This window comes from Gopherus evgoodei, chromosome 7 (assembly GCF_007399415.2).
Source record: "Gopherus evgoodei ecotype Sinaloan lineage chromosome 7, rGopEvg1_v1.p, whole genome shotgun sequence".
In the NCBI taxonomy this organism is placed as follows: Eukaryota; Metazoa; Chordata; order Testudines; family Testudinidae; genus Gopherus; species Gopherus evgoodei.
In genome coordinates this window covers 3,176,565-3,189,501 of record NC_044328.1, presented here as the reverse complement: position 1 = coordinate 3,189,501, position 12,937 = coordinate 3,176,565, and the positions used below count along the sequence as shown (strand labels likewise).

Here is a 12,937-nt window from a genome sequence, read left to right as displayed (position 1 = left end):
GTAACTAATCTGTCATATCCTACTGTATTTGTAACTAGGTGCCCATTTAAAATGTTTTGGCATTACACCTCCATGCTAGTGATAAAATAAACAGCAAGTTTATGACTCAGAAGTTCTGTAACTGAGAAGAATAGGGTTGCTGTCAAAATGCCAGTGATATTTTTAATCTTCAGTGCTAGTGATTTAAAAACTCCGGATATCAGAATGGAATAGTTTGAAAATATTAGTGGCTACTATTTTCCTTTTATTTTTGATGGGCTGACCCCCCTCTTTTTATTTTATTTTATTTTATTTTTTGATCCATTTGGAAAGGTGAAGACTCAGTTTGCTATGGTAACTGCAGTTTTGTTAATGAATAGCAGAGCAAGTAGAAACAGAAAACCTTTGCAATCACTGAGTTGTTATTGCCCTTGGGCAGTGGGTCTCAAACTTTTTTACTGGCGACCCCTTTCACACAGCAAGCCTCTGAGGGTGACCCCCCCCCACAAATTAAACACACTTTTTAATATATTTAACATCATTGTAAATTCTGGGGGCAAGCAGGGTTTGAGGTGGATGTTGACAGCTAGCGACCCCCCATGTAATAACCTCATGACCCCAAGGGGTCCTGACCCCCAGTTTGAGAACCCCTGCCCTTGGGCGATAGGATCTTTCCCCCTCTTCCCACTCACTCTGGTGCAGGGGTGGGGTGGGAGTGTGTGGAACAAAATCTTTTCTCTTTCCCTGACACCATCCAATGGAATTTGCCGTTCATTTTTCTGCTTACCTTGCAGAATCTTTCACTCTGTGGTGTATTTGAGAGGTGGTTATGCATGGAGGGAGAGAGAACTGATTAACTGGAAAGAAATAAATAACTTTGTTTAGCATAGTACCATGAAAACAGATGCAAAAAGCTGATTAAATAATTAATTTGTTGGACCATAACCTCTTTTTTCCACTTTTTGATACTGTGTCATCTAAGAGTTTCTGACGAGACAGATCAATCAGTAGTGTGTTTCTTGAAGCTGTTTGAGTCTTAAAGGCCAGCTGCAACTGTATTGATGCAATTCAGCTAAGCCGTCAAAGTTCCTGTAATCTGTGCCATCCTGTCTCATACAGTCCCATCTCATAGTTGTCCTTTCTCTGCAGTGCTCTATGCCCAGATCTCTGTGGCTGGGCTGCTCCAGCCTGGCGGACAGCATGCCCTCTCTGCGATGCCTGTATAACCCAGGGACTGGCGCACTCACAGCTTTCCAGGTACTTCCTCCCTCTCTCTCTCTCTCTCTCTCTCTCTCTCTCTCTCTCTCTCTCTCTCTCTTTCTTTCTTTCTCTCTTGCAGTTGTCTGTGTGTGCATGTCCGTTTCTTGCTCTCTCTTGCTTGCTTACATCATTTATTCTGCTTCAAACTGTGTGCTTCCTCATGCCATTCAAAACTCCTACGGTCATTAAATTCATCTCATGTAGATTCTGAGTGTATCACTCTGGGGCATTTTCACTGCATTGTTTTAAATATCATTTTGCCTGAATTGGTCTGGTACCATCAACTTTTTGCCATTGGTTCTCAGGTGTATAAAAAGCATGCAACTGATCTTTAACACGTGTAACTGGCACATGGTATTCATCATACAGTCTCTGATCTGGGCCTACGTACAACCAATTGCCTTAATTTTGCTATCAATGGGCTGGTGCAGTGTCATGATAACTGATGCCCTGCGTTTGGATTTATTTTGTTAGATTTAATAATGGCAGCCCAGGAGCTTCAGTTACAGAAAATTAGAACACAGAAATGTTAATCAGGTGCCGCACAAAGCAAGCGGATTTTGCATTGTGCTTTAAAGTTTGGTAGATTTTTGACTCTGAGCTGTCAAGGGAAATAATTCCAAGGATGGGGAAGGGTCTGCTGCTAGACATGAAATATTCAGATCTTCAGTTCTGATAGCAAGCATGTCCCACCCAATCTTAATTGCATCAATATGGAGTACAGAGTGAGAGGCAACTCTTGAATAACCATGTCCCAGACCATTCAGGGCTTCAGAATCGTTGCCAACACCTTGAATTGCAGCTAGAGATGAACATGGAGGCAGTGCAGGTTGAGCTATGCACAGGTGTTGCTTTGGTGCTGGGCACTCCTGGAAGCAGATAACTGATTCTGCATTAGCTGAGGCTTCTGGGGTAGTTCAGAGGTAGTGCCTTGCAGATCAGGCCTTGGAGGCTCAATGGTATGAATGACTGCTTCAGGGTGCACACTAGAGAGGACTAGCTGGACTCTGTTGTCCTAGGCAGATGGTGGCCAGTGGGGCTTTTCCCCAGCAGCCTCTGGGAATCGAAGAGCAATCACTGATCCAGTTTGCCCCTTAAGTTGTGAATCATTTTGACAAAAGTCAGTTACCTGCCTTCAAGAGATGGCTCACAAGAAACCTACATTTTCCTTTGGATATGGTTTCCTGCTCCCAGGATTGGCAAGACTAGGGAGTGCTGTGGAGAGATGCTCTCAGTCCTGAGGGATGCTTAAGTGTCTTACATCATTCTGCAGCAATCCTTCTAGCTGACCTAGCACTAGCATTGATGGACTCTGGAAGGTGTCCTGTCAGCCCTCCTTGGCTGAAGCAAGCTCCTTGCAGAGCTTTCAGTGGGGGAGGGGAAGAGAGCTTTTATATCCTTCTAAGAGGACTCTGGAGACATGGGCAGTATTTAGATTCCTATTTCTAATCCTGATTTGCATAATTTGACTGAATCAGATGGGCCTCTTTTTGAGTTTCTGCTGAGGAATAAATATCAGACGTGTTTAAGCTCTACTTGAAGGGCAAACCCTGATAGTGTGTGTGGTGCAGTTTGCATACTGAAACCAGTACCCCTCTTTCTTCTTGATCTGTTTCCAACAGTACAATATATATTTCTGGTTTTAGAAAAATACATTTATATAGCACCTTTTATCTCAGGATACCCCAAAGCACTTTACAAACTACTGATATTCAAGAATCATTTCACCACTAATAAAATGTATCCCCATCTGAAGCTGAACAAATCAACTGTGTAACAGGAACACAACTGTTCAGGCCTGGAAGTGGTGATGAGTACCGCATCCATTTGAAAGTACAGTGAGAATTTGGGATTTAGCTCCTGTGAGAAATTTCCGAGGCTAGGCTATTAATGACTGTGAATGATGGGAAACTCTGCCTCACGTGCCATCCTAAACACCTCTCTAGCAGCATAGACTCCCATGTCCCATGCTGGGGCATTACCTGAAGGGAGAAACTTCGAACATCCAGCACCAGTTTCTGCAGCATTTGCTTTGCCTTTATTCCAGTCAGTTTTTGACTAGGCTTTGACCTTTATTAGCTTGCAAAGTCTGATGAGATTTCTTCCTTAGGTTGTCAAGTATCAGAGGGGTCGCCGTGTTAGTCTGGATCTGTAAAAGCAGCAAAGAATCCTGTGGCACCTTATAGACTAACAGATGTTTTGGAGCATGAGATGCATCTGACGAAGTGGGTATTCACCCAGGAAAGCTCATGCTCCAAAACGTCTGTTAGTCTACAATGTGCCACAGGATTCTTTGCTTCCTTAGGTTGCTGTCTATTTTGTTGCAATAATCTGAATGGGTGTGGGGTTGGGACATTCAGTGACTAGGATATCAAGATACATTTCCACCTTTTTTGGTGCTATACAGAATTTTCAGTGTAGCATTTTAAGATCTGTTTTCGTAGCCCAGCAAATTTTCTCATATTAAGCTACCTTTTTTTTTAGCAAGCTTGAAGTAACTGGAGAAGAATATCAATTTTCTTTGCTTGTGGCAAGAAAGAAGGTGCCATCTGGAATGCCACTTAGTCACTGCTGAATTTGTCTAGTTATTTACATGCTTTGCCATGAAATGCTCAGACTGAAATGGCAGAACAGGCACTTTCTAAATAGTTCAGCTAACAACCTGCTGACACCTCATGGGAAGCATTGGCAAATAGTCGAGTTAGAGAATTCTCTTGTTATGTCAGATGACATCCAAGTTTCTCTTCATGTGTTTGTTTTACTATCAAACCATTTGTTTGGAAACAGGCTCTTACAGTCCCTCAATTCAATTTGACAATGCTTTTTGACATCACAACAGGCAGCCGCAATGTCCAAACTGGAGTTCTGATTTTTGCGTGGGGCATTAAGCAGCAGGAGCGAGATATTTCTCTAGTGCCTCTTATCTCAGAAAATCCAAATGTGCTCACAAACCATGATCGAAAAGCAACCAGCTCTTGATGGAGAGCAACAGCAAACCGGTACATGACATGCTGCGTAGCAGTGAGAGTAGGGGATGAAGATGAAATTTTAGCAGAGGACGACAAAAGGACTGATCCCCTACTCTTAAGAGCAAAAGTGCCATCAGGCCCTTAATGTCCATGAAGAACATGCCATTCCAAACTGATGGCAAATTTTATCCCACTGTGACCCTCCTAAGCAACAGAAATCCTGTTTACATGTAGATGTTCTTAATAATAAAAATAGTCATATACAGTTGTCTCTGAAACTTAATATTTTTAAGTTTCCAGGACACACAGCAGAAGATGTATTTATATTCTAGTGAAATTTTTCACTTTGAATAAAGTTGTTTACTTTCCCTATTGTAAAATACTTGCCAGAAAAGGAAGGATGCAAGTTCAGAATGTCCTATTTAAGAGCCGTAGCTGATTGTGAACCCTGACTTACTGTTAAACTTGCTGCTAAAACAAATGAGTGCAGTGAAAATGGAATGTGTCTCAAGACATTCAAGGTTGCAAGATTTGAAGGTGCAAAAAGTTAGAGTAGTCTGGGTTTTCTCTTATTTGGGTAACATGTTTGGTGGTAATAGGATTTAGCACTGATCTAGTGATGGCCATCTGTAGATCTCCCAAGTGCTTCACAAAGGTGGGTAAGTGTGATTATTTCCATTGTACAGGTGAGGAAATTGAGAAGCAGTGAGATTAAATGACTTTCCCAAGCTCACACAGTAAGTGCATGGCAGACGACTCCCACCCAAGTGCTGCATCAGATATAGACTGTAAACTCTTCAGGGCAGGGACCATGTCTTTGTTGTAAGGTGCCTGGCACAATTTTGGGTGCTCAAAAAGAAAATAAAACCGTTGTAGGCTGCCAATTCTGACATCCAGCAGTGTGGTGATGGGTGGCCTAGAAAACAGAGAAGGGTTAGATCCCCATGGTAGAGTCAGAAACATCCTGTTGGATGAAGGGGAGGATTGAGACACTGTAGTCTTTCTAGTCTGCTTTACAGAGTATTTCATATAAATTCCCACAATCTGCTATAGTTGAAGCTGGTTAAATTGAGTACTCGAGCATGAAGCAATACACACAGAACATCACTTCCACAGGCTGTAGCTCCTTATTAAAGAAGGTGGCTGTGATCTGTGCAGTTTTATGCAAATTAGTGTGACCTGCTTATTGATGACAGAGGGTGTTGTCATTTGATTGGGCAAAGCCCTTAGAATGAAGTATATGAGATAGTAATTTTGATGTTAGCAGATCGTACAGGGTTAAGTTGCTGATGGCACATGTGCACCATCTCTTCTGTTAGAGGCCATTTTTGGAGAAGGGTGAGCGATAAAGATGTGGGATGATTGAAATGCATGGGCCACAATCTGGTACACGCAGGCTGCAAAGAGAAAGGGGCAGCTGTTTGTTTTTGTTTTCACCATGGCTGATATTGATATATCTGAAATAGTTTTTCTTGAGAGGCTTTGTCAGTAATTTATATCCCATGTTCAGCTTTCTTTGTAAATTTCAAAGCAAGGTTCCTTTGGACTGTTCACAGGTTTTATTAAAAAAGTTGAGTTTTTCATTACTGAAAATTACTGTGCATCTATAAATATGAGAGGTGGTAATGATGATATTATTGATGGCCTTAAGGTAAGTAACCCATACAAAGCAAGCTGTGTATGCTCCGCAGTCATTGTGTTGGGTGCAGATGTCTGTTACAATTTCTCTAAAATGAATTATTCAGCACTGCAAAGAGCAATTATTAGTATGATAGTTTTTGTGTCTAACTGGAGGTGAAATATACTGTCTGGTCAAGAGATTCCAGCGGCACAGAGAAATAACTGCATTTGACCGACTCCTGCTTTGCAGTCCCTGCTCTGGTTCTGTTCCAGTGGCCCTATGAAATGTGCCTACAGGCTATTTACGGTGAGATTATAAAAGTGAATCATAATTTTGGTGACTAAGATCCAGAGCATGTGGCTCCGGCACCCCCCAGCTGGTGGCAGGCTCACCCCTGTTTTATGAATGTAGTTAGGTGGCCCCCAACTGTTTACAAGACAGCAGAGGTGAGATCTTTGATTGACAAGTCAGAAATGCATTAGATCATTCCCTCTGCCAGTCGCTGGTTCATGCTGTTAAAAATGTCAGCCTCTCCAAGTTTGAATGGCAGCCCGAGGGCCTCAGAAGCTTTTTGTTTTCTGAGATGGAAACACAAATTGGATGTGTGCCTGAGCGCTTCATCCTGGGCTGTAATTTCATCTTTTAGCTAAGAACCACAAGGTACATGAGCAAAGCACCCTGTAAACAATAATACTGGGGAAAAAAATAAACAAGGTCGTGTTTCTGGTACGTTGATCCACCGGTGTCCTGACCTCTATCACGTTGAACATCTCCACTCTGATTGCTGTTCCCTTTGGCATTACAATGAGAGGGGGAGAGACTGACAGAGGAGGCAAAGATTTAAAGTTGCAGGTTTGCAGTTCCTTGTATTGGCTATGAAATATTGAACTGCCACAATGTGACACTTGGATTTTTAAGCAAAGTTTCTTATATGAGATGTTCAGAGTCCACTTCTCCTGCTTCCTTCACCCGGGCTCACTGATAAGCAGGGTCCTATCAAATTCATGAAAAAGACGTCATAAACCATGAAATCTGGTTTTCCCCCTGTGAAATTTGGTCTTTTGTGTGCTTTTACTTTATACTATACAGATTTCACAGGGGGAGACCACCATTTCTCAAATTGGGGGTTCTGACCCAAGAAGGAGTTTCAGGGGAGAGGGGTGTTCAAGTTATTTTATGGGGGTCGAGGTAGCGCCACTCTTACTTCTGCACTGCCTTCAGAGCTGGGCAGCTGGAGAGTTGTGGCTGCTGACTGAGTGCCCAGCTTTGCAGGCCTCAGTGCAAAAGTAAGGGTGGCAATACCACACCAGGCCATCCTTACTTCTGTGCTGCTGCTGGTGGCGGCTCTGCCTTTGGAGCTGGGCTCCTGGCCAGTAGCGTCCGCTCTCCAACTGCTCAGCTCTGAAGGCAGCACTGCTGCCAGCATCAGCACATAAGTAAGGGTGGCAGTACTGCAAACCCTCCTACAATAACCTTGCAAACCCACCTCCACACACACAACTCCTTTTTGGATCAGGACCCTTAGAATTACAACGTGAAATTTCAGATTTAAATAGCTGGAATCATGAAATTTACGATTTTTAAATCCTATGATGAAATTGACCAAAATGGATCATGAATTTGGTAAGGCCCTATTGATAAGAATGAAAGCAATAGCAATTAAATGCATGAAAGGGAATAAGAGAAATGGCAGAAATGCAACCAAATTAACTAGTTGCTCAATATTTACTGGTGTGGCAGAGTTAAAGGTTCAGGAATCCAGTGTCCAGTGGAGTGAGATGCGTGTGCACCCTAGTTTGTGATTTTTAAATGGAAGGATGCTGCAGCACTAGTCTAGCTTTAATTAATAAATAATTGAAGATATACCAATCTCCTAGAACTGGAAGGGACCTTGAAAGATCATTGAATCCAGCCCCCTGCCTTCACTAGCAGGACCAAGTGTATGTGCCCTGTGCATTGTGGGGCTTTGGTAAACAGATACAGTGCTGTAGGGCAGTGCACACAACAAAAAAATATTAGTGAACCTACTTATCACCCTGTTGCTTTAGTGACCTTGACATCTAGCTGATTCTTTAGATGCTCCTAACCAGTGCTCCATGTTCTCTGTCATTCCATGGCTGGGAAATCTACTACAGAATCCACTCTCTGATGCAGAATTGTGCTCTAGGATCTAAGCTTCCATTTAAAAAAAATTGTTTCTGGTCTGTATGATTGCAAAGGAAATGTTCAAAACATGGCAGTAGATGAGTAAGTGGTGTGGCTTTTTCTGTTAAAAAATGCTTTTACAAGAGTGAATTACAGTTTAATAACTGGAAAACTGCTTCTTTTCCACCTAAATGTCTAACATTTATAACTTCTGAAAATATATATGTATGTTTGTATAAATGTATGTTTCAGCTCTCCAGTTGAAGGCCTGGTCTACACTAGGGGCTTGTCTGCACTGGCAGTTTACAGCGCTGCAACTTTTTCGCTCAGGGGTGTTAACCCCCCCTTGCCCCCCGAGCGCAGCAAGTTTCAGTGCTGTAAAGTGCCAGTGTAGACATTACACCCTTCGTGGAGGTGTGGGTGTGGTGTTTTTTATTTTTAGAGCACTGGGAGAGCTCTCTCCTAGCGCTCTGCTGCGACCACACAAGCCACGATAAAGCGCTGCCAGTGTAGACTAACCCTAGGAAATTAGATCACTATAACTACATCGCTTAGAGTTGCGAAAAATCCATACCTGTGAGTGCTGCAGTTAAACTGACCTAACCCCTGGTGTAGACAGCGCTAGGTCGACAGGAGAATTCTTCCATCTCCATAGCTACTGCCTTTTGGGAAGATGGATTAGCTCTTCCTCTGGGAGAACCCTCCCATCAGCATAGGTAGTGTCTTCACTGAAGCGCTACAGCAGTGCAGCTGCAGCCATTTATGTGTAGACAAGCCCTAAGTAGCAAAAAGAGTGGTACAACAGAGCCTACACCATTCAGCTGTTCACTCCAGCATACAACAATCAATGGGATTATTAGCATAAAAATGCATTGTAACCACTAAGCTGCCACTGCTTCAACTCTGCATTAATGATCTCGTGTTACTGTGTAAAACCCGGGCTGTTCCTGGTAAGCAGAGTGGTGAGGTCTAGCGTAGCAGCATTGCTTGGTTGATCAGTTAAAAAAAAAAAATACAACAAACCCTCTTCTGCCAGCCAAGCCTGGATTTTCTTCCCTCCCCTGTTAGAAGTCAGAAAGGTGTATAAAGCTGTTTTGACAAATGGCATACGTAGTGCCACATTGAAGGGATACAGGTATTTTTAAAGCTAGCTCCAGTTCTTGAGGATTGTGAACATCTGCTTAGAGGTATTGTAGAGCTCCACAATGCACTAATTGAATTACTCTTTTCTGGAGTTGCAGAAGGCACTAATTGAATTACAATCAGCTTGTGTGTGTGTTGAAATGAGCAGGGCTGAAGCCTTGGGGAGCAAGGAGGTAGTGGGAGACATGACAGATCATATGTACTATGCTGCTATCTAATGGCTACTTGCGGTACTGCATGGTCTCAAGGGAAGAGACAGTATTTCAGTCCTTTGCATAACCTAGGGCTAAACTCATCCAATTTAATTCTGGTGGTCCCAGGACATTTTTTAAAGCTTTAAATAATGGCAAGAAGGAAGGAAGTTTCATTCACTAGAATTTCTAGTTAACAATTTGGTGTTTAAAAAGCTTTAAAATAACTTAATTTTAATAGATACATAAGATTGAGGTTCCAAATATTTTAATATAGGTTTTATTTCATATCAATCTTTTTGCTGTGCCTCTAATGGCAATTTTAGTGCCATGTATTGGGGAAAGAGTGGACTAAGCATGCTGCATCAAAATTCCTCTTAAACATTAATGCCTGCCTGTAAAGTTAATACCAGGATAACTTATTGTAAATCACTGGGCTTGACTATAATTTTGTGTTTGAAGAACTCTGTGGGAAGTGCTTAAAATGTAACCAGTTACATAAGATCAGGTTCTACAAATCTCTGCTGAACTGGCAGAGTTAAATAATATAATTTTACCACAAACCTGGGAAAGTTTTGAAACACTGAAAAGTGCAGTAAACCTTTCTCATCCAGTCTTTTAAGTCTCTGCTAGTCACAATTCAGTGATTCATGTAAAACAAATATCACGCATTCGTAATTCCAGGGAAGAGGAACTTTAATGCAAACACACATAGGAGAACAGAACAAGGTCTGACCTCTGATAAAGCAGGAATTTAACTAGGCACATACCAGTTTGAAAAAAAGCCCTATAAGAGAAATGTAATTGCAGAATCCTAAAATTCAGAGGTAGAAGGAAGACTTAACTCACATTTTTGTCAATTTCTCTTCTATTAAAAAGTTGTTCCCTGCAGCATATGAAAACTTCCTGGTTTATGTACAAAAATAATCAAATGTTCTATTCGTCATGCTCTTTACTATTATAAGAACCAGGCAGCTAGATACAATACCTCACTTATTTCCACTATTCTTTTTCGCCTGTTCTCACAAAATAATTTCTCAATAGCGATCTAATAATAGAGAGAGCACTGTAGTGAGGTCTCCTTAGTAAGACTTCATTACTTTTCAAAAGATGCTAATGTAACTCGCTAGGATGCTATTTAGTGTAACTAAAACTAAACAACACTTGTCAGAATAAACAACATATACAGTGATATGTGAGATCCTTTTCTATTGCATTTCTTCACTTACTTGCGATCTCTTAATATCTGGTAATCTAATGTGAATCAGCAAGATTGCTCTATATGTGCGACTACTGTGATGTCTCCGGTTTCACTGAGATCTGCAAAAAGACAAAAGAATTCTGCAGACTAACATTATGTCTTAAATTCCACTTTTTGAGGAGGCGTTAACCAAACCAGGCTGCAGAATTTATTTTGGTGTATAATTGTTTCTCTTTAGCATTGTATCAGATTGTCTGCCTTCTTGGGTTCCTTTTGAAATAGTCAAGGAGACTGTTTCCAGGTGACATTGCCAATCAAATGTTCAAATAATTAATTGCAGGCCTAATGCTCTTGTCCAGATGTTACATATGGGGGGAGGAGGGTTTATTTTTAAATGATTGTCAGCGTAATTTGACACCATTGTCAGACGTTATTTGACTCTGGCCGTGAACACCGCAGTCATCAAGCCAGCCACATACATGCAGCTTTGTAGAATAGAACTTGGGGTGTTGGTCTCCAAATACACAGCTATATATCCAGTAAACTAAAGGAGGATTTATTTTAGGCCAGTCAATGAAAGGAACCAATAAACATATGAACATGTCTGGTATCTCAGAAGCATATGCTCTGCATTCATGTAGCACGTTAGAAGTGATGAATTAAGTCTACAGTGACCCCATGAAATAGGCGATACATGTTTGTTCATGCCATACTCTCACAATACCGTTCCTTGTCAAGTTTTAGAAAAACAACACATCGATGTTTTGGATTGTTCATAATAAAAATCCTTGTGCTCAGTGAACCCCGTCTTACAGTGTCTCCTGCTGGTAGAGCCTGGAATTGGAGGCTTTTTACAGCGTATGATCCACCTTCATGTGGCGTAGGAGTGAGCTCAGGGCTGCTTTAAGAAGCTGTAAGTGGGAATGAATCCATTCCATACAGTGTATAAAGTGCTTTTTTAAAACAATCTATTTCTAGAACCTAAATTGTCCTGGGACCAGCTCTTGATATAAAAATTCATCGAAAACTGTTTTTCAGAGTGTGGTAACTTCTTGCCATAGTGCTGTAGTGTTAGAATTCACATTGGCCAGGTTGTTCTGTAAATTAAACATTGACAGCTCCCCTCAGGGGAACAGCCAATGTATTTATGATGATGTGCTGATTACACAAAATACACTGCAAGCAGAAAACAGCTGCAGAGAACAAACCTCTTAAAAGAATACAATTACAAATAGCACCCTCAGTATTTCTAGTGGTGAGAGTAAAATACAGCATGCTAATGGAGGTTTTCTAGTCTGCTTCAAAAGAAGAAAAGGCTATACAAAGAAAAGAAGCTAAAGTCTAGTTGGACGCACATGCAGTGCCAATATAGAATGGAATATAATCCTGTTCCTGAAAGTGAGGGTCAAGAAAATACCGCAGGGCCTTGTCTACTGCAGCCCTCTCTTCTTAAAATGTCTTTCTATTGTAGCTCCACCAGCATTGGCAACAGTGGGAGCACTAGTGTGGGCCAGCTGCCAGGATTTTAACCACTATCCCAACCCTGTTCCGAATGGATCGAAGCAATATGGAGGTTAAAATGCAGGCAGATGGCTCGCACTAGCACTCTGACCGTGGCTAACACCAACAGAGCTGTGACTGTGGGAAACTTCATGGGAAAAAAAGTCTTAGTTCAAAAATAACTGACCCTGATTTTAGGGCTAATTGTTTTTTATATAAGCAGCGGGGAGTCCTGTGACACCTTACAGACTAACAGACGTATTGGAGCATGAGCTTTCGTGGGTGAATACTCACCACATGCATCCGATGAAGTGGGTATTCACCCACAAAAGCTCATGCTCCAATATGTCTGTTAGTCTATAAGGTGGCGCAGGATTCTGCTGCTTTTACAGATCCAGACTAACACGGCTACCCCTCTGTTTTTTATATGTTTTGGGAGAGTCCATGGGAGTGAAAGGGGTGTGTTCTCTTCTGTCTCTACATAGCAGATTTAAATTGTTCTGTTCTAGGTGACGGTGGAGTTTGTTTTATTTTTTCACCACCCAGAGATGTGGTAGCCACCCCCCTGTAGGCAAGGCCCTGGGGCTGAGAGTTTACCATCCAATTTAGATATGACAGAATGAAGCCTGCAACAAAACAATGTGTGTGTGTGTGGACGGGGGGGATGGAAGAGGAAGAACTTGGCATTATTCTGCTTAGAAAGCTGATAGAAATTAGAAGACGTTACTCTAAAGAGACTGTGCTGCATCTGCAGGGTTGTGTAGGGGGAACAAAGGATGGGGATAGCGGGGGTGCTGTGTCAGTACCTATGTGCAGTAGAGAAGTTGTGGAAGGACTGATGCAGCCAAATTGGGTCAAGATTTGCCAAGTTAGCAGAACATGGCTGTAGAATATAGTTAGAACGTGCACCTATGAAACTTTTCAAATA

The 12,937-nt window shown here is 41.8% G+C and overlaps 1 protein-coding gene across 1 annotated transcript in view; it reads left to right on the top strand.

The window, feature by feature from the left end:
- Nucleotides 1–12,937, top strand: part of BTRC (beta-transducin repeat containing E3 ubiquitin protein ligase) — a 180,882-nt gene that overhangs the window by 53,108 nt on the left and 114,837 nt on the right. The window contains 1 exon segment of the mRNA XM_030570839.1: nucleotides 1,129–1,236. Coding sequence (XP_030426699.1) covers nucleotides 1,129–1,236 — 108 coding nt within the window.